General features: G+C 46.3%; 1 protein-coding gene across 1 annotated transcript in view; it reads right to left on the bottom strand.

Moving 5' to 3' along the window:
- Positions 1-889: 889 nt before the first annotated feature.
- LOC128728774 (uncharacterized) overlaps positions 890-22,571 on the bottom strand; it is a 101,229-nt gene continuing 79,547 nt past the window's right edge. Inside the window, exons 2-9 of the mRNA XM_053822420.1 lie at positions 21,634-21,743; positions 21,469-21,564; positions 20,621-20,756; positions 20,415-20,548; positions 19,859-20,030; positions 18,429-18,870; positions 10,911-11,125; positions 890-1,080 (exon numbers count right to left, since the gene is read on the bottom strand). Of these exons, the coding sequence (XP_053678395.1) occupies positions 890-1,080; positions 10,911-11,125; positions 18,429-18,870; positions 19,859-20,030; positions 20,415-20,548; positions 20,621-20,756; positions 21,469-21,564; positions 21,634-21,743 (1,496 nt within the window). The remainder of the gene's footprint in view (positions 1,081-10,910; positions 11,126-18,428; positions 18,871-19,858; positions 20,031-20,414; positions 20,549-20,620; positions 20,757-21,468; positions 21,565-21,633; positions 21,744-22,571) is intronic.

Here is a 22,571-nt window from a genome sequence, read left to right as displayed (position 1 = left end):
CCACAGAAGGAGTTTGTATCGGTTGACAATGAATTCCCCGCGGCGCAGTCGGCTTTAATTAGTATCATTTTTCTTCCCCAGTTCGGTGCGAGCTTTCCCAGTGAGTGAGCGAGCTAGGTGGCATCATTTCATTCCTTTTCCACGTAAGGATGCTTCCGCTCATCCCAGAACAAAGAATCCTGTGAAAATGGCTAGTCCTCCACCTACCTTTAAGGAAATTTTCTCCACACCGCCGGTCGTCCTTTGCTAGCAGGACGATAATTTAAGGTCCCTGGTTGACACGTGAGACGCTTACGCGCCGTTGATTGAGGCTTTCTCGCACACAGGGACGATCCCCGGCACGGGCTCGGTGGTTGATTGTGGCCTCGTTATCTTCGCACATCACACAAAATGGCCACGCATCGCACGAGGGTTTTCGGTGGCGCCCTCTGGCGGTTCGATTCCCTTGACTCGGGTATTCCGCGTGCGTATCGCATCTGTCTTCGTTTCCGTTTCGCGGAAGGGGTTCCACGGGCAGCCTCACTCCGGGCGGTTCGCGATCCGAACGGATTTCGAGAGCTCGAAGGGATCAACAGCAGGATGGAGCCGAACGAAAAAAGCACACACGCAAAAACACGGCACTCTTCCACGATCGTCTTTTCGCACACCTTCACACCCGTTCACGCACACATACACACCAATGCACGACGATACACGAACACACACACACGCGCACACAAAGGGCCACACTGAGCAGACTCACGTGGAGGACCCTTGGCAGGACGAAAAACGAAAGTGGGGAAAAAAATGCGCAGGAATGTAAGAAAACTAAGCACACGCACTCACACACCCACACACCCAAGTAGGGCTGTACCCGGGGCCGGTTCGCGTGGGGGAGGAGAGGTTCAATTTACACAAGCTGCGGCCGGATACGACGATGGGCACTGGCCAGGGCAAGCAGGGCACCGGCAAGGGCCAGAGCCGAGCGACTACGGACGGGTACCGCATGGAAGCTGTTCTGCACGGCACCAGAGTTGCCAAGGGCGGCCATGCCACTCATTGACGGCTGGGGAGACGTTTGATCGTTCTGCTCGATGTCCACTGTGGGTTTACAAGAAGAGAAAAGGAGAAAATGAGATAGAATTATGATAAGAACGAAAGCTTTTGTAATGGCGACGAATGGCACATTGGTGTAGGTAATGTTGCGTGTAATAGAAATTAGCTGTTGTCTCCCTTTTTATGCCTTTAAAAGAATAAGAATTTTTAGGAAAGTACTCGACAATTTGATACTTCACTGGGTAGAGCCATATCAAGCGAAAGATCCAAACAAAATAAATAATTTTTGGCTTCATTTTTAAGCTTCATTTTCCATTCGTATCTTCTATTTAAAGCTCGGTCTAGTTTTCTCATCGCCTCGGTTCTATTCATCTCGTAGAAGATGTTTTATTTGATTGATGGAAAATCAAATTTATATTTTTTGCATCGAATACTTCTTCAATCATTAAAACTACGATTCAGCCTAAAAAAAAGCTCTCTTCATATATGTATGATGCAAAAAAGGTATAAGAAAAAGAAAATGAGTTGTTTTGACTGAAATAAAAATACTTAAATTTGTCAACATAACTTATTAAATTTTACATTTCGGCTGAATAAAGAATAACGAGTGTCAGATTCAAACGTTTAAAGGGGTTTTCCAAATTAATATATATTACTTTGGAACGGTTATTTCTCAAATGGATTCTTTTTTATAAATGATTATATAAATTTACTAACAGAGAGCTGTAAACAAAGATTTGGCCAATGGCAAAAGAACTTTCTGTATATGAGTGATAGCAAAACAGTTAAATAGAAAAGCATAAAGAAATATTCCAATGGATAAAAAAAGCATAAAGAAATATTCCAAGCTGTAACACTGCAAACGATGTATGGAAATCAAGAGATAAATACTAATAACATGTAACATAAAATATTGGATGAATAAAAATTGATTCTCTGTTAAGTAAAATGTGTTTCATGTATGTTAAATTACTTTTTCCGTAACCTATCATTCGCTTTGAACAATCACCGAGATTTCTCCCCAACTAAGACGATTTTTTCACTCGCTTTTGTTTCTTGCACCCTAAGGAACACGAAAAGTCCTCGCAAAGTACGTCGGATTAACGGCGCAGAGTGCGAAAATGTTGCTGCAAAAGTTCGGCAATTATGCTGCTCGAAGCCGTAAAAGTAAAATAGACAAAAGACATTGCTGCGATGTTTATCGATGCTTATTGTTGTCGATTTTGGGTCGGTTTGCTCATCCACGCCGCCTGTTAAGGTTTACATTTCCAATCCTCCCACCCGTTTTCCAGCTCAAATCGCATTACAACAAATGGATGCTGGCGGATTTTTTCCAGGCGTCAACGCGCCCACAAAGGATTCGGCTGCCCTTTGGCTTCGAGCACCGGCACGACGAAGGGCAAAATGGGAAAAAAGCCGGAAGCTGCCAGAAAACGGTCACCGTAATTATCGGCTAATAAGCGTCGTGGGAATATTGCCACAAATGCGCCCAAAATGGTTGCGCCCTAACGGTTGAAAAGGGCGGTGACAATGGGTTCGTCCTTTCATAGTGAAGAAATCGATCGCAAACGCGACACGCAATGTAAGCGGCCAAACGGTAATGTTGACTTTGTTTTCCGGGGTAGCGCGTTCCAGTGCTGCTCTAAAACTGGCAAACCTTGAGCAAGGGTCATTAACCGAGACAGATTTAAGGCGACCGAAGGGTTGTCCGGCAGTTAATTTGAGAGTCTAAATTCGATTCACGGAATGGAATTGCAACCGATTTGCTGCACTGCACGCAAGAGCTCCGAGTTTCGAAAAACATCTGTTCCTCAACCTAATTTGTTTCTCGTTCTCCTTCTCTCACTCACATGCATTCTCATTCGCTCCGCACTTTCTACTCCCACGAATGGTGATTGACTTTCTATTTTTGTGCCCGCAAGACGGCGTGAAATTGCTGAGCCAAATGCGTTGTACTCAAACCATAAAAATACATGTGGTGTGGAAAATTAACCAATTACTGTCGACAATGATTCCGTCTGAGCGAGCTGCGGAGTGCATTGAGTAGACTTTATGGATTTTTGTGCGCATAAGACACGCTATTTAGGGCCACTTTTGAACTGACTTCATTATCGGTCACTTGAGACTGACACGTGTTTGCATAATCTGTATATCTTTAGATCGCAAAACATTGCTCGATTCAATTCAAAAGAAGATTCTTCAAGAAATGTTTAGCATATAAAGCGAATGAATACGCATCAATTTAAAGGTGGGGTTTTTGGCCTTTGAAGTGTTTTACAACATTTAACAATTCACAGTAGAGCTCATAAGATTAATGAAATGAAATTTATAAAATACATTGATTCGTGAGAATTTTATTCACTATAGTCTGTGTGGCTAAGAAACAATCAGATGAACAGAGGTTTCACACTGTTAAGTGTTAAAGAATTATTTTTTATTTTTATGAAATTTGGATCTGCTTTTGTGCAATAATAACAAAACAAAGTATTTATTTTTGCAACATAAAAACTAATAAAAATTATGTAATAATGTTTTTCAACATCTTTAGGATAATATCATAATCTGCAAAAATAAAAGCGGTAATGGAAGAACCGCTAAAAATCGGTTTGTTTCCATTAAAATGTGATTCTGTTGTTCCGCTAGCACAGAAAAATATGTACATTATGTAGAAACATGTATTTTTTTTTACTTTTTTTTCTAGTTTTTACTTTTGACTCATGAATTTTACATAAGCTTGAAGAAGCTTCATTATTTTCAATTGATTTTTTATGTAAAAGTCTGAGTGTTTTGATAAATTTACAAAATTAATAAGCCAGATTTGGCCAATCTTTTTAGTAATGATATCGGCTTCGTAAAGCTATTTGTAGTCCGTGTGTGTGTACCCGCGTGTATGTTTGTGAGTAATACAATTCTTTTTTGCTCCTTTTTTGAAGGCTCTTGACACAGAATTTGTCAGAATTGCGCCACAAGGCACCGTATTGTAGCCGTGCCGTTTATTGCTTGTAAGAACGTATTTGTGCTTTCTGTGTGCCATATAGATGGCCTTAAAAAGGATGCCAAAATAAAAATAACAACCGAAAAAACAAAGCAATCTGAACGCGGCAGATGGAAGCAATAACGCATTCGCGTTCATTACCGGCACGGTACGATTTGTTTACACTTCCACGAGCCTCCATTTTATCGGCACAATAAAATGGCCCCGGTACAAATGGAAAGCAGCCCCGGACCAGGCGCTATTTGCGCAACTTTTAATGACAAAGGACTCCCCGGTGGGGGCACTCCCGATTCGTGTTCTTTTTTGTAACTTTTGCCTTGGAGGGGGTTTTGGCGTCACCCTCTCGCCATTCGCTTTTCCTTGCCCATTCGCTCCACCCTACACTCACTGCTTCCAAAGATTGGAGATAAAAAATTAAGCAAACAAAAAAGAAATCGTTTACCGGGGTAGCACAAGATAGGACTGGGAAGGAAAACAAATGCAAGAAAAAAAAACAACCTACAAGCCGGCGGACAGACACGAAAAATGGTGCATGTACGAATAGGGGTTGGGGGTACAAAAAAAAAAAAAGGGCAAAGCAAAAGAGCGCGCCGTGTTGCTGTGCTCAATGTTTTCTAATTGAATTTCCACCGACGGGGAGTCGTTTTTCGAAATGAGCTGCTTTTCAAAATGACCGCCACGCCATTACGGATAAGGCACGGTTTTGCTGAAGGTGGGAAAGCCGGGCATTTTTCCCCGAGACCCGGCGTGGGATTTCTCCCAGACACTAGACGGTTGCCGGGGGAGAAAGAGGTGGCGCGGTTTTGGAAGGTGGGGAGGGGAGGGGGGGGGAGGGGAAGGCAAAGGAGGCAAATTACGTAAGAAGTAAAAGAGCTTTGACAAATGAAAGCTATTAGAGGTTGATTATTTGCTTCACGGCCAAAACCGGAACGGCGCAAAAGGGAAATGTGAAATGGAGAAAATGTGCTTTCCGTTTTTTTTTGTCTTCTTTTCTTTCCCCTTTTTCCGCTTTTCCCACCCACCCGCGTGGGTGAAGGGCCCGAGCCTGTTCGCCGGCAGAAGGGATTAGGACAGCTCGCAGGAAGGAGGGCAATAACAAGAAACGTTCGCATGCGAAGGAACCACCGGTAAACCGTGGCAATCATTATCAGGTTTAAATTCGGAACACAACACAAGTGCCGCCATGTTGTCGGTCTGTCGGAGGAAAAAAAAAAAACCTCCCCAGCACGGGAAAATGACCGGACGCTAAATGGCTGGACGTGAGGTGCGATTGTTGCGGCAGGACGGAAGCAAATCGCTGTGAGCGTGTTTCTTCCCGCACAAGAAACCTATTAAAAAACCTAGCCCCACGTGGGTGGATGGATTATGAGCTTTCGGGGAGGGGGGGGGGCGAGTTTGGCGCTTTCGTCCGGCTTCATCCATCATCGAGGGTGGTTCAAGCGTGTGGCGTGAGCCAATGAAACTTAAGGAAAACAAAACAAAAGCTCCCGGAACCGGAAACGCGAGCCCTTCGATGTAAGCAACGGATACGATTCGGTGAACAGATGCGCCCGGAAGTGAGTCGGAAAATTCGAATCGTTTGGCGCGGATGCCGCCATTTATGCTGCAGTCTTGGGGGTTGAGCGAGAGAGAGAGAGAGAGCGCGTTGGAGTGAAAGAGAAAGGGGAAACAACCTCGAGGTCAACGTCGATGCGACCGCGATTCTACAAGAGGCGCATCCTAACGGTGGCGTATCCTGTTGCGCTTCCCGGCCCAGGCTGGCAGCAGACGCAGGAATTGGGAAAATGGTGGAAAACCCATCCCTCACGTGGTGGAAAGTTGGGGGGGAGTGGGGGAAAACCGACTGGAGCAAAGATAAATAAACAATGATGAATGCCTTCGCTGTCAAGCACAAAAGAGGATACTTCATTTTCCTTTTCCTTGGGCGCCAACCGCGCCCTCCCCCACACCGGGGAAGGAACCCTTTTCCTCGCTAATGATGTTGCTTTTGTTCCATTTGCTGCAAATAGCGGCCCCCAGTCGGTCGGTTTAGGGGGGGGGGAGGGTGGCACGCGAGGACGGATTGCTTGCTTGGCTAAGCACCTTTTTCTTGAAGCGGCAAGAAAAACGAGCTAAACAGGGCAAACAAATCGTGCAGGCTTTTCATGGTGATGGCATATTTTTTTCACAGCCCCCTAGTGGTGTTTTTTTTTCCTTTTTTTTCACTTTGCCCACCCTGTCTCTTTCTCTCTCTCTGTCGCACATACTCGCGAAGCGTGACAAACATGTGCTGCGCTTTCGATGTTTTCCGTTGATCAATCAATCTCACCCGGTGAGGGTTTTCCGTGCGCCAGTTTACCGCTAAAGCGTGCGGTGGATAACGGCCCGTGGGGACTGGGGGGAGGGGAAGGTGCACATTATTCGGCTTTAATTGCTTCTTGGAAAATGGTGGTTGAGCGAGCCGGTTTTTCGTTTACTTTCGTTTCAACGGCGGCTCGCGTGGCTTGGCAGGTTGGCTGTTTATTTTTAATCAGGCTGTCTGCAGTTTTTCCAGAAGGAGTTGGTTATCGGGAAACCGAGGGAGAAGGAGTAGGACGGAACATCGATCGCATTCGCCCATTCGATGATGTACGACAAATTTGGTTATTATTTTTGGATTTTTGGAATTTTGGTAAGCATGTTTATTTCCCCTTTTAACACGAAAAGAAAACTGTCCTTACTCCACGAAGGTAGCAGCCCGTTTTCCACCTAATTTTCCACGCTCAGGGTGCACCTTTGAAAGGCAGATCGTATGCCAAACCCGTGCGTAAAGCGATCCTAATGTGCTTGAGCGAAAAAGTTAAGCCACTCCACTCAACCAGTGTGGGGGGTTGTGGAAAATCATCCCCCTCCCCATATGCTGGTGTTTATTTCCATTGCAAGGCGAATGTTTGTGCACACCCTAAGGCGACTCTACCGCCAACATCAGACCCTCGGAAGGGCAAGTTTTGACAGAACATTTCTCCAGCGCGAATCCAACCGAGGTCGGTGACGCATCCGTGCACTTTCGTTTTAACCTCACTTTTCAGCCACACCCGGCAGGAGTTGAAACTAGTTGGGCGAGCAGAAACGACCCTTTAGTGGAGGGCAAAGGGCGAATGTCCTACCACTGAGAGATCTGAGCTTCATACCGCCAGGACTGCCGTTGACGGGGGGCTTCCATTTCCGACCATTTTCACTCTCTCTCTCTCGCTTTCTTTCTGGCTCACTCACTGCGGGTGTCCTGCGCAGAGTGGGCCTCGGGCTTGGCTGAACTTGCAGCCCTCTCTGCCCACCCTGTAGGCCACATCAACAACAGAAGAGGTAAAACACGCAGAAAAAAAGGGGGAAATAAAAGACAAGAGTGAATGCCAGCCAACCGCAGGCAAGCTCGTGGAGATGGACCCAACAGACAGCTGGACGCTTCCAGGCGCTTCCACTAGTTGCCTGGCTGACATTAGCAGAATGAAATAAATTTATTACAATCTCCCCGGCAAACCCGTGTTCCGTCCCGGGTTCCGGTACCCGGGGGTCCTTTCGTCCTGCGACCTGCACAAACGGAATGCGAAGCGAACCACCATTCCGGCCTGTGGTCATTCACGCGCCCGGAGTGCAGCTGGGAAGCTACAAAAAGTCAGGCTAGAAAAACGAGCAGCAAACGAAAAAACACAACCTTCCACCCACTGTGGAGGAGGCTTTTCTCTTGTTTTTCTGAGTGTTTGCTTTTTGTTGCTGTGGAGGCAATCGTGTTGGGAAAGCGTGGAAAACACGGCCAATGCCCACTGCAGCTGGCACTCGCTTTGACGTGGAATTCAATCGCGAGTGGTTATCATTTCCACTCGTACTGTTGGTGCTTTTGCTGCTGGCAAAGCTTTCCAGGTTTTCTACGCACACTTCTTTACTACTCCAGCAGCTGCCGTGTGGATTGTGCGTCGCCAAAAGTCATTTCGAAGTAGACAGCAAGTCTGGAAAAGCACAGTAGGAGTGGTTTTTTTTTCGAACTTCTCTCGTCTCCTTTTACACTTTTCTGCACCAACACAAAGCAAGCGCTTGTGAGTTTCATTCGATGGGCTTTTTCACTCTTTTGAGGATGCTTTTTAGGGCATCTGTGGCTCGGTGAGGTGGGCTTTGATAGCTATAATTTTAAGCATGATTTTTTTTCCTCCCACTGAACGCTTTGTCTCATTTAGGTGGGTGAGTGAATGTAGAAAAACTGAAAAAAAGTATCTCGTTAGTGTAACTACAAGCCATCAGAATCTGGATTATTGTTGTTAACAATTGATTAACATGTGATGCTTATAAATATTCACTCAAACGGTTTTTATACTATGTTTTAAACTTTGATACAGACACGAGCAGAGAAAAGCGCCACCCACCCTGAGATGATACGCAAATTTGCACAAAATCCACACATTGCGCGGCACGAGAACGACTCCGAACTAATGGAAAGAAAATTAGTATGGTTTTCCATTCTATTTTCCACCCAAAAGACACACCCACGCGCGCATTCGATGCACACCGCTAAGTGCTTGCAGTGGAGCGTCGTTGTTTGAGCGCTTTTTAATTCTATTAAAGCGTTCGACAAACAAGTCAACACCCTATCAGTAGTCGCCGTCCAAGAACAAACTTTGCGTTTGTAAATGAATGCTAGTCACTCTGGCCAGCGCTCGTTGCGATAAGTGCGCGCGGGGTGGGTTTTATTTACAACCGTTCGCCTCGACGGAGCATAAGCTTTATGTTCGTTTCCTTACATTTCCCGTCGTATTTTCTTCGCTCTGTTTCAACCTACGCTGGAAGAAAACGAGATCGTTGCTCGCATCCCGCATCGGACGAGAAGTTATCCTTGCTAATCGGTTCGCGGCGACTCGACAAAAAGCGATAACCGTCGCCGGAAGGAATGGCGCGTTCCGAGCCGTGTGCTGGTGGAGTGCATAAAATAATAGTACAGCTGCCATTTTCTCTCCACCCCGAGGGGTGTGCCTTGACCTCTTGTGGTGCCCTTTTTTGGGGTGGTTTGAAGGGCAAAGTGGGGTTGAAGTGCGTGCGAGGTGGAGTGTCTGGTGGAGAAGTTTCCATGACGAGTTTCCTCGGATGCGATCGTGGTGCGTCCGGAAAAGCGTGCTGTGGGTGGCGTGAAACAATGACCCGGAAGTGGTAATCCCGGGGGTTGAGAGTGGGATGGAATGACGTTGGAAGCCAAGTGAAATTAAAAGATACATAAGAAAGGACACGGGAAATCTCGGACCCAGGGGTGTCTTCGGGCGTGCGCTTCCGTCTTTTGGAATCGCTGCGCTGGAATAATGATGGTGGACAGAAACGGTGCTGCCGGAAGTGGAGCGGTGGATCTGACGGGAAGGAAGGAAGTGCCGGGGCATTGAAACAGATAAAGAAAAAGCGGAACCGACCCCTTCTGTGGGGTTGTTCCGACGTGTCCGTCTGGGTGAGATTTCCAATCCCTTCAGCGTTTTGTGGCGTTGGCGTCTATTAGCGTGGTGGTGTTGGTGACGAGGAAAAGTGGTCTCACACTTTTTTACGCAAAATACGCAGCAGTGGTTGGTGAATTTGTTCGGGTAATTTTTAGATAGCTTATTGGGCAATAAATAAGCCCAAGAACAGAGGAATAAAGGAACATTTTCAATTAATTGCATTTAATTTATTGAACTCATTTAACTCATAGTTAATGGCTTGCGTGTGTTTCATAATACATTGTTGAACTAGTTTCTGAATCTAAAAACAAAAAACTATGTATAAAATATAAAACTTATAAGACAATAAATCAAATAACAAAAGAATCAATAAACAAGTGTTTGAAAATGCTCTACATAATAAATTTAAGATCTCTATGCACATTAATTGTGAATGCAAATGTTCATGCAAATATTGATAAATGTTACAACATTGAAATATGTGTTATAAGAAATAGAGAATTACGCAAAAATAAGGATAATCAATGTAATGAAAGATACAAATTGAAGTAAATCAGTAATAAAAGTAATAATAATTATATTTATAACATTTTTTCGTTAGCTATTTTAAAGCTTCAGTTCGATTTATCAAATTTGGTATCTACAAATTATTATAAAACTCAAACACAAGCAAGCAATGCAAACTACTACATTTAAAACCTCCAGCATACAGGTGACGAGGGTTGCTTACGCAATCTTCTAGCACAATCTTCTCGAGAATGCTCTCAACGTAATCATTCCAAACGCTCGACTGGGTCTTATTTAAATTACAAACTCTTCTCGAGAAAGTGTCTCAAGACAAAAAGCTCAAAGACACAACAATGAAATTAATGCAGATTCATGAAGGGCAAACATCCTCTTCCACCACGCAACAGCCAGCGTAGAGCTAGCTCGAGCTTCGGTATGCATTCCAGCCTTCACCGAGCCGGCATTACTACTCGGTAGCAAATAATTACGCAGCTGCGAGGCAGCGAGTAGCAATAAAAATAAATAAAAACCCTTCGGTTGGTCGAGATTGAGGCTGCCCACGCAGAAGATGGCAATCTTCTGCTGATTTCCAACGCCTCCACCAAAAGGCTCGCACTACCCAATTGCCTTGGCCCGAGCGGTGTTTGTCGAGTGGAAAATGGACCCCTTTTTGGGCATCGAGCACAAAAAAGTGGCGCCCGGGAAATGGCATTTTCCACCCCCATTTCACAATGGGGCCATCCGCGCGGCCGACTTTCCGGTGGGCGATTGTCAACAGTTGATTTCATTTAATCTGCAGCCAGTGGTTGGGATTTTTCATGGGGTGGTTTTCCGCCCATTTTCCGGCTACATAGGGGTGTGAATCCTACCGACTTGAGAGGCAAGATTTGATTGTACCGAAGGATTAAGACCGCGCTTATTCTAATGGCTCGCCAGATGGCGCTACTCACGCTTGATCAGTGAAGTCTTGTAGTCGGCGTACTGCTCGCCTGGTTCGACGTGTGCTGGAATTGTGGCGAGACAGGTGATCTCTATCCGGCCGAGGTTGTTCGTCAGTGCCTCGGTGATGCGGATGGACAGCTGGCTATAGGAAGCGGACACCCGGTGGCTCTTGCGCGGTTCGCCCTCGTTCACATGCCGCCGGTACTTGTGCTCGAACGAGGTGCTGGAATGGAAGGACGACAATAGCGAACTGTTATTCGTGTTGTTGGAGATTCGACAAGGGCTTTTCGATGATATAAAACGATTTCTTAGGGATTGTGTTCATTGAGACTCGTATGTTTGAACAAGGAACTTTCATGTGGACTTTATGCAAGATAACCAAGAATGTGCTCATGTATTGAAGGTCCTTACGAATATAATTGCTAAAGATAAAGGAGTCATTGAGCTTTACATTCCATCAAGTTGAAGTTAATACCATATTCGAATGCTTCACATCTACCTTAAATCCCAAAGTTATTCAACCGAACAATGGAGGCGATCAATGTTCGATTCATCAAACTCTTTATGACAATTCAGGATCTGATTTCAGACAACTGATCAACAGAACGTCGGGATTGAGTCGATGTGGTAATTTCCTGCAGCATTCTGTGAAATGCTTCCTGCTGATGCGGAGAGTATTGATTGTTATTTACGTCGTCCAAACACCATGTCAAACTAGCATATTGTGAGCAGCAATAATGAGAGGCATATAACCGATGTTTCATCACCATCATGAGTTGCATAATTAATGTTGTGTCTATTTAAACCAAAGTAATAATTAACATCATTCCTGTCGTTGTTGGAATTCGTTTCAACTTCAAACAAATGGTTGTGGCTTATTGAATGCATTTTCTACTGGCCAACAAATTTATTATAATTTCGGGGAAAATTGAATCACAATTATTAAGGTATTCCTGGGATCCAATTAGCTCAGTTTCCTCATGGGCCAGAAATGTTCAACTCGAAACCCGAGCTAATAATGCTAGACTAGCGAAACCCCCCGTTGTTTTCACGAATTACACATTCCATTACCCTAACTGATGTTGTCTTTGTGTCGCAAATAAAAACAACTGTGCTGTGAGTACAACTTAGACAGAAAATTAATAATCTATCACAACTTTTCCTTCACATTTGGAATTTTCGAGCTGGGGGGGTATATTTTATAGGCTAATTTGCTAATTGAGGAACGTTGTACTGCTGGTGTGGAGAGGTTGCATCCTCAATTTCATAATTTTGTGCTCGAAATTCACAGATACGTGTGATGATGGAGTGTGCAGCAGAAGTGCTGGTCGCTACCAGGCACTATTAATTACATGTCTGCGGTAAATGTATGTGAGAGCTTCCGGAAAGGGAACGTTTGCACATTGTTCTTTTTTGAACACAAGCAACATTTACACTTCTACGAGTTGGTAATTAATTAAATGACTGTCACTCGATGCTCTAACCAGAGAATATTGGAATTTAATAATGGCATAATATTCTGAGAATAGGTATATTTTACAACAAAAAATTGGAAGTTAATTAACAAAATTGCCTGTTTAGCTACCTGAAAATAGTACTACAATGTGTCATAAATATTTAAAGGTGTTTAACCTCTATCACGTGACATTTCTCAAAACGAAGAGATGTAAATTGCTCATTATCGCCACACAAAAAAAACTTGGCAAAAAAGATTTGGTACTTAATTAGCAAAGCATCTTTACCCCACTGTTTCTTTAGTGCCCTTTTTCTTCTTAAAAGGCAGCTGCTCGTTTTGCTACCCCTAAACCATGCCGGAAAGTGTCCCACAAGCGGCCACTCAAATCGACCATTAATTGGGGCTGTAAACAGACATTACAGCGCAATGGTACTGGTGGAATAAAAGTGGCCGTAAATTCACAGCTGCCGAGCGATGAAAATATCCTCAAGGCACTCGACGGGAACCAGAATAGACAAGCACGGAAAGCACGCGAACTAACGACGCTTATATCCACGTAAAACCGGGCCACTTAAACCGGCAAACATGGATGCCGGCGCGGATGAATACTGCAGCAACGGTTATGCTCGTTCGCTTTAAAAGCCCGCACAACCCGTGGCGCAAACGAGACCCGACGGTGAGGCTAGACGGGTGTCACCAAATCAAATATAAATCCATTCACAGCAACCCTTTTGCCGGTGCTTGACGTGTCGAGTGCAGCGATGCCCGCCCGGGCTGGTTGCGATGCATACATGATGATCCAATCCGAAATCCAATGAAACTGTAGGAAAACATAAATTTTGGACGAACCCGTCTGGCGCGCGCTCGCGAAGGAAAAAACGCTCTCGAAGGGGTTCCAGCGCTAAGGGTGGCTGGTTGGGACAAAAAAAGGGGGCGAACATACCCTAGACTGCATTTTCTTTGCGAACTGAGTGGAGCCACACAAAAAAATAAAATAGAAAAGAAGGTTATATACGTCGCCTCGTGTCGATGAAGGCTCTCCGTCGCAATCGATTTGTGACAGCGATCCGGAAGGGAAAAATAGCTTCGATATCTGCCATTCGCCAGCTGGAGCGTTGTGCCGGGCGTGGATCTCGGAACAATGAATTGCGCCGGGTGAGAGCGCGAGCGAACATAACGGGGAGGTGAGATGGAAAACAAAAGAAAAAGGCTTGGACCTTAAATAAAAGCGATTGAAACGCAATTTTCTTCGCAAGCACTCACGGTAAAATTGCTGCCCTTTCGCTTTTTTTTTGTGTGTTGCTCGTGCTCCCAAGCCTAGGTGGCGCTCGGGAAGTAGAGCGAGCGATCCAGGAAGTTGGCATTTGTTCCGTAAGAGTTTTCCAAAATTCCACGAGGGGATGTGGAACTTTGCAAATCCGTTTCTCTGCTGAAGATGGGAGGATAAAAACCCCATCATCAGGGTCGGCACTCGGCTTTAAGGACAACGCACACCTTAAAGCTTGCTTCCAGCTGGATCGGTGTTGGATCGTGTACCGGTTTCGGGTGCCTTTGTATGTGCCCACCCTCAATACCCTCATCAGTACCTTCAAAAGAGTAATTTATTACATTAAATACAGTCCCTTTGCTGGGGCGTGGCGTTGTTCGGTTTGGGGGTTTTAACATAATTTCCAAATTTAGCCTTCTCTCAGCGTCATCTCGATGGAGGCGCCCAGTACCGTTGGCCACGTAGTAAGAGCGCCGTGATGTGTGGATGTGTGGGTGAGTGTGGGCACAGGACAACTGTTTTGGAGCATCAATCATGACCGAAATGAAATGACAAGCACGAGTGTTAACTAGCGTTTACCAAAGTTAGCTTTTCCCTCCGTAAGCGGAACTTAGAACGGACCCGCACTATGAGAAATGGTTCTATAAAGTAGCCCAAAAATACAATTGAGTCAACGATAAGAAGAAGTGTGTGATAAAAAAGTACACATTTGGCATTTTTTGCAAGCAAAAAGTTGTACATTTTTGACAAAAATTTAGCTGTGAACAAAAAATTATGTTTTTTTGCTGTTTTCTGTGCGATATGCTTTCAGTTTGTAATAGTTGTCCACAGTTTTCCACCATTGATTTCACTGTGCAAAGCCAGAAGAATGCCGCTAACAAAATGCCTGTGTTGCGCAAGTTCCCCCCCCCCCCCCCGCCCCGCTCCCTCTCACCACCAGCGCTTGAAGTTGAAAATTTGGTTTTTAAATTTATGCTGTTAATAATTAATAACTCACTTCTCGCCCACTTACGGCCCACCTCCAGCTGACCCTCTAGAATGTAAATGGCAGCAAACGCAGGACCACATTAAGGCGGAGCAGTCGTCCACACACACACACACAGGCAATGATGGGGCGATGAAAAATGCACACCGTTTTCGCGCACAGGCCAACGGCAGCATATTTATAGGTTTTTCCCAAGAAAAACCAGACACGAAAACAGCCCCCGAGCATGGCACGAAAAATGTGAAATTGTTCCCAATGAGCAAATAGCACGGTCGCGAAACGAGCACCAGCTCACTTCCGCCGTTTAATGACGTCCTGCCTGACCGACAGGCGGTGGCCAACTTCTCGCAGGCGAAAACACGCCAGTTGCAAAAATATATCCCACTCCCACACCCGATAACGAACCTGGGCGGGATGTTGGGTTTGAAATTCGCCTCGGGAACGAGCCGATTTGATAAATCATACTCCCGGAGCGGGTGCCGGCCGCTTTCGTACCGTGGCTAATGACTTTTTTCCGAGCCCTTGAAGCCCCTCGCCGGCTGGTGGGCTGTGCATGGGAACAGGTTCCTGACGCAGATTTAGTTTCGCGATAATCGGAAAGATGTGTTTCCGGTGCGGGCCCTCGTCTTACATCTTGATTGATTTAGCCATTTATTTCGTTTGCGCAATTTTGGGCCAAGGTCATTTGAAGTTCACTGAGGCACTTCGGGTGTGAGGGAGAGCGAGAGAGAGAGAGAGAGCGAAAATAAAAATCGCTTCATCATGTAGTAATTAGGTGGGCATAATTGGTTGGATGTTTCCGTTCAAACGGTGACGCCCTAAAGTACGGGAGGGCTTAATCAACAATCCTTGGAGGGTGAAGGTGAACAAAAAAAAGCGCCATCATGCCAGAATTCACCCCAAGGGTGGTTCACCCTCGATCAATGTCGCACGTAAGCTTCGTTAGCTTACGGCGTGTGCGCCTTAAGGGGTCGAATCTTCAGCTTTTCGCTTTTCACCAATCGGTTCCATCGTCCTCGTCGAGATAGCCCCTTGCGAAACCGGGAGTCGGTTTGCATAACGTTTGCTTCTGCAGCAGGTGTTTGTGTGAGTGTGTGTGTGTGTGTGCAAGCACACGTACTAAGCCAAGCTCTCACTCGGTCCGCGTTAGACGCCGCTACGTCTTTTTCAATTACGCGAAGAGCAAACATTGGGAAAGCGTCAATATTTCCCCAAACGCTACTCATCAGTTTAGTCCGATTAGTGCCACTTTGCTGGTTGTGCGTTCGCCCGCCACAATACACGTGGCTCCAAAATCGTACCTTGGAGAAAGGCGTTGGTGTAAGAGGGTTTGACACGAGCTCCGGAGGCCTATTCAACCTAACGCCGCAACAAAGGCACCGTACAGGGAGGCTGCGAAGTACTTCACGGCTTCTGTCTGTATGCAAACGCCCTCTTTGACACTCGATGGCGGCGAGTTTTCTCCCAACGCCAGGTGCTCGATTTCCACTCAGACGCTGTTACGCTCGTTGCGTTGTTCCGAGTAGCGACCTATTTTATCTGCACCACACGTCAAACACACGCGGTGCTCGGGCCTATCGGTAATGGTTCAATATTCTCGCCGTTTTTTTTTTGTTCGGCTACCAAGTGCCGTTCCTTCTCGTTGCCGTGTGATTAGCTTTCTCAGGCGAACAGCCGCTTATCGGAAGGTAAATAGATACCCGCCTTATGTAGCCAGCTCGAGACGCTTATTGGAAGCTGTTGCAAGCGTCAAACGCCTCTTCGTGCTCGTCGCGGAAAACGTAATTTCCTCGGCAACAGAACATCCCTGTCAGCTGGTGTGGGGCTATGAACTAGGCCAATCAATACGTCTAATCTCCCGCCTGAAGGCCGGCACTTGGTAACCTAACCGCTGGTCAACAGGCTGATCGTCAGCACCAGCACCAGCACAGCAACCTTAGAACGAACGGTCGACGCATCATTTACACGCGGCGATAAATAATGAACGCCATTGCGCTTCTTCGAACGCGGGCATCAATCATGCAGCGGAATATGACTGCTCGATGTTGGCGTTTGCCGCAAAGGACACGATTGTCCTCACTCGCACGAGAACGGCTCTATTATTTCCGGTGAAATAACACTTTTGAAGGTATCGCCGTGGGCGTGAGTGTGTGCGATTTGTCCTCAATAAGTGGTAAACTGATTCCGAACATCGGTACGTGGTCTGGAAGACGAAGGATGTCCACCACGGTCGTTGCATTGTGCCGGTACGTTGACATTGGCCAGGAATGTTGCGGTATTTCATCGACACGTTGGGTGTGCTGTAACCGGAAGCCGTAGTGTCTTTTAGCTGTTTGCATTCGGGCGTATTTGCACTTGCCAGGAAGGTAACGACGTCAAGAAGATATGCTTCTGACAGCCATTACTTGGGAATGCCTTCCAGCGTGTTTTACAGGCGTAAGAGAGCAACGGCTGGTTTGGAGCGTAGTGTGAAGAAAAGCCCAAGAAGCTTAAATTGTAAGTTTGAAATCACTGCAAGAACATGCTCAAAGAGCTTTCATTCGAGCTGTGCGTACGAGATATGCATCGACAAACGCGTCTTCTCAGAACTACCACCTTGAGGCGTGTGATGAGGGCAATTAATTTGCTGCGTGCTTACCTAAAGCTTAGATACGGCTGCAGAAGGTACTACGCGAAGTCAGCAACCACGGTTTTGTGTAACAATGATACCTATCATCAACTTCAACATCATTTGCTTTGTCTATGAAGGTCTAGCATACGAGCAGCGCATCTTAAAACGCACCCTTGTGGTTTTGTAACGCTTTTACTCCTGTTTGCAATAAGGACACCGGTTTTTAGTTGCATCCGGCGGTGCGTGAAGTTAACGGGAGCAAAACCCTAATGCAAGAAGCCACAAAAAAGGGAGATGAATGTTCACATCCACACGCGGTGTTTGCTTTCCATTTTGGCGTTCTAATTGAAATCAATTTACTCCGGTTTACTCAAGCTCAGTGTGCTGCTTTGGTGAAAGAAAAGTGCAAGATAACCGTCACCAAGGTGTGGCCACAAAGGTGTGATAGCCAAAAGCAAAGAAGCGACCACTCTGGGTGTCCGTTGCCGTTCACTTGCACAGAAAAGCGCAAAGTGTGGCCCGCATCCTGGCACCAGGACACCTCGTTATTCTGAAATTGGAACCCAACGCCATCGCGGTCCACTTACTGCCTTGCGCAAAAAGGGGGAAATGTTTATTTTAATTTAATCCGGCCAAAACGGTTAATGAACGGAAACCAACGCTGAAGGTACCGTGGCCACCAGGCGCGCTGTTGGGTGGTGTGTGTGTGTGTTAATGGCGTTTTCCGTCCGCATGAAAGGTGCTTCAGTCGTCGTGCTTTGGTGCATTCGTCTGAGAAGCGTCTTAACGTGGCTTCCGAAGTCAGCCACCGTGGTCGACGTCGACAAAGTGTGGTGTTGCTTCGTTTATCGGGCCCTCTTGGTTGGGTTTATTAATTGGCGTAATATATTGATGCTACCGTTCGCCTGACGCTCGAGTCGTCGAGGATGGCCGGGATCCTGCCGCGAGGAATATCACCGGACACGCAAATGTCGTGCGAAGCCTTGGCTGATAATTAATTGGTATTGTTTTCGGTCGCTTTTCACTTGAGCTGACGACCGTAGGGAAAGGATCCGGCGTGAAGGATATTGTTCCGTGTCTAGCCGCTATTCAGGCGCAATGATCGGGCGGCCATTGTGGTTCGGGAGCGAAAAAAAAAAGAAGACACGCCACTCGAACGATTCCTGCTGAAACGAAATAGATCGCAAGCATATTCCCACACACTCACCGGTGCTTTCGGTAGCCGTTGTCGTAGTGCTGCTGTTGCTGCTGCTGCAGCGGCTTATTGTCGTAATACTGGTTGTAATTATAGTTGTAGTCGTTTCGCTGCCAAGTCTTTTTATCACTCTCCTCCACGGCGATGTCAGGCGACCCGAGACCAGGTCCAGTGCCCAAGGATCCGAGTCCTGCCATACCACCAAAGCTACCGTACGCTGAACCACCGAAGGCGCCATTCAGCAGCCCGATCGTGCTGCCACCGCTTCGCTCCCGACCTGGGTGGTGCATTTTGATGCCGTAGTTGTAGCCGCTCTCGAAGCTGTTGTACCCGATGTTGGGCTGTATCTCGAAGCTGCCCGAGTAGCCACCGTTGCCGGCACCATTGGTGACGCCTCCCAGACCCATCGAGCTGGTGGATTTGGTCAGCTTATCCTGGAAGTCGTTTTCTACCGCTGGCGGGTGCCGGAAATGAGCGTGCAAGGAAAGCGAAAGGATGGAATTGAATTCTTTTCTCCATTGTGTACGTGTGGGAAGGGTTTTTTGTTGTGAGGTGTGAATTTCTTGGAAAAAGCTTTTTGGAAGGGTTTCAGGAGCAGCCGATGGGTTGTTACTCTGGTGTTATTAGAAGAGCTTATAACTGTTTAACGATTATTGGGAAACGATCCTTCTTGAAACACATCTTTGAAACTTGTTTGCTTACATTAATTCTACATTTAATTATCCTACAAATAGCAGAAAATTAAACAATAAGTGATGATTCCAGGAAAAGAAAACCATCACGACAATATATCTAGATGAACTTCCTTACTTAGTTGACTAGCTGTACTTTATGCAAGAGTAATGGTACTTAAATGCGTGTCATTGTCATGGTTATGTTTCATTTTACGATTCGCACATGTTTGACTATCATTTACTCGAGAAATCAACAAGATAAAGGGCGTCAAGAGTGCATCGTGAAATATGACACATTCCTTGAAAAGCTGATGTTTGCTTTTCGCCTCCTTCCACCTCATCGCCTGAGTCCGAGTCCTTGAAACATTATGAATCTCGTTGCAGGGATAAATAACGCAGCTTTTGTTTTCTGCTAATGAGGGTTTACCTATCTCTGTCAGTTTTCCTACTTCTGGCAGGTGCAACAGGCTGCCTGGAGGTGGACAATGCACAGCTGTAGAATTATGATACGGCATGCTGAGTGGCTGGCTTACGTTGCTGGCATAAATGTTTATCCTTCTCACACAGCTGTTACTCGAAGCTTTACAGAACGTGAGATTTTATTATTCGACCTTCCAGCTTAAAACGTAATTCATTTCAGACAATTTTGCTCATCTGCATTTATAACAGAGCCGTTCCTAAACGTTACCCAGGCGTTACTCCTTTAAAAAAAACTCCCCAAAAAGCCTTGCATTCCATAACGCAACCATGTTCCGGGTAGGGGATTACCTTTCGTTCGTTGTTTGAGTTCCTTCAGGCTACCACTGCTGGCCAAACCGTTGCCAGCGCCGATGACTTTCCCATGGTAGACGGCTGATTGTTGACCGATGGTTTGCTGCACCTTCGCCCGATGGCTGTTCTTCGAATTGTGATGTAACTGCCGGACGTGCGAGTCATCCACCTGTGTGTTTGCAGGTGTATTTTGATGGAATAGACAAGAAAACGCAACCACGGATCGGTAACGGATGGGTAATTAAGTTGCCATAAATTGAGGAACAAAATGTACGCTGCTGGATTTATTACTTCACGAGTTTGTTTGGCTTTCGAATTATGTGTCATTATGCTAATGGATTTGGAAGTTCATGGAACGTAGGTTTGAATGTTTGTGAAGCAAATACAGCAGGATTTTGAGCAAATAAATAAAAGTAAAATTGATCTCTCTAATTTAGGTTATCTTTTGAGAGATGTATTGAAGACAATTGTAAAAGGATTTTTTTTAGTTTAATAATATTTCAGAAAAAAAAATTTTAGCAGGTATTGAAGAGTTATCAGAAATGCTTCCTACCTGCTTTCCATTAATAAGCCACGTAATGTGCGGCGGTGGACGGGCTCTGGAGGTGGTGCAGTTCGCAATCAGCATATCACCGTAGTACAGCTGCTTTTTGGCAAACTCGATCGTTGGAGGACCTTTCTGGGGCACTATAAAAGAAAAGATTGAAGATAATAGCTCAAAAATACACCGGAAAAAGTACACGAGAATAGACAACTTACACATCACGTGCAGCATCTCATCGTTCGACGCCTTAGTGAAGATAGGCGTATCGGTCGACACCTCGCAGTAGTACGAACCGGACGCATCATAGTCCACGTTCTTCAGCGTCAACGTCGACGGTGTCACCTTCTTCCACTAGGTGTTGATTAAGTTGGCGTGTGAAAAAGAGAGAGATAGAGTGAGGTTGCATTTAATTACACGCCTCTCAGCGAAGGTAATGCCGCTGAATGGTTTATTATTCCAATGGTTTATGGTTCGGTTCAGCTAAGCGGTACGCAATGGGTTAATGTTGCTGCCATCCAGCGCTAGGTGGCAGTAAAATTTACCTCCCAAAAAAACCGCGCTATTACGGTGTTGACTCCACGGAACGGCCACTTGGCCGCGGGCGAATCGAAGGACCAAACGCTTTTAATGGCCCTCGATAATGGCTCGCCCCACCAAACCGGTCTCCAAATGGGTCTCCCTAACCGCTCCCGGGGTTTGGCAGGAAGCCGTTGGCCACCGTGGAGGTGTTTATTGAAAATGTTCCTAATGCTTCAATGGGCATTTTTTTTTTGTTCGCTCTTCTTCTCGTGCTCTCATCTCTCGCCTAGAGCTCTTCCATTCCCCGGAAGCACTTCCGTAGGAAGGGCCTCCGATCGCCATCCTTGCCATCCCCATTAAAAAAGGCTCACTCAGCTCTGTGCGGCAAAAAGTTTTCCCCCGTTAAACGAGCTTAATGGGCGTTCGGTGAATCTTTTCCGAAGCGCAATCGATGGCGCCGTTACCCAGCGAGAGTCCAAAAACGTCGGGCAAGCGCATTCAAACGCGTCGATTAAGGAACCTGGACCACGTGGGCACTACTTACGTCGATTTCGGCACCCGCTATGCTGAAGTTCCGGTACGGTGGGCTGCGCCCTTTGATGTACTCGAAGATTTTGCTGTCCTCCTTCAGAAACGTCACCTGCGCGGGAAGAACCAGGGCGAGCGCAATTAGCAATTGGCAAAGGCGGATGGAAGCGGCAGGACTCACCTTGTACAGGATGTCGGGCAGGACATCGTTCTCGCAGTACAGTGCCACCGCACTGCCCCGCTCGACGTACTTCTTCACCACGAGCTGCACGTTCACCGTTGATTGTCCATCTGGAAGAGGTAGCGCGTTGGGAGAGAAAGAACAGGAAATTAACAAAAAAAAGGAAAGCACGAGAGAAAAAAGGGCTCCTTCGTACGCCAAGCACATCCGGTAGGTGAACGAGTGCTAGTAATGGAGGGATTGGAGTGTGGAATATAGGGAACATCTCTGCGAAAACGAACGAATGAAATCGACAGCCACCAGGGCAAGCACAACAACACCTGCCACTGGACGGGATTCAGGATTGCGAAAAGGACGTCCGTGTCCGTGTGTGGCAGCGAGCCAATCGGACAGCTTCCCCGTCCCATTTTGGCAGCAGTTTCGGGCGGATGTGATGATTGAATGGATTGCCCAGCAGCAGAAGCTGTAAGGGCTTAAAGGATCGCACGCGAGAACGTTCCAGACATCGTCCCGTGGAAGCACCAACATTACGCTGACGTTAATAAATAATCAATAGAAGCTGCTTCCGGGAGGGATAGAAAAAAAAAACCGGCGAGTGGCTCGTTGTGCTCGGGATGACAGCTGGCGCGCACGGGAAACGTATCCGAAACGTCGGCCATTTTGCTGCCGGCAGGTGGATGAAGGAAGTATCCTGTCGTATGAAAGTGCGCGGAAAATCGGTACAATTTCAAGGATGTCGTGCTGTGTTGTGTGATACTGCTGCATGATGCTGAAGCCCGCCGGTCGTTAGTTGTTGATCGATTTATATTTAACATTTTAAGTTGATTATTCACTGGCTGGGGTTCATTTTCCTGAAGCTCAGAAGATAACATTTCAATTCGGAAAAGGCAACGAGCTGCCGTTACGTTTGGCGGTTTAATAAACCAACGAAGTAGAGT

This window comes from Anopheles nili, chromosome X, assembly GCF_943737925.1.
Source record: "Anopheles nili chromosome X, idAnoNiliSN_F5_01, whole genome shotgun sequence".
NCBI classification, from domain to species: domain Eukaryota; kingdom Metazoa; phylum Arthropoda; class Insecta; order Diptera; family Culicidae; genus Anopheles; species Anopheles nili.
Note: the sequence above shows the minus strand (reverse complement) of the source record. Positions and strands in the feature narration are given on the sequence as shown.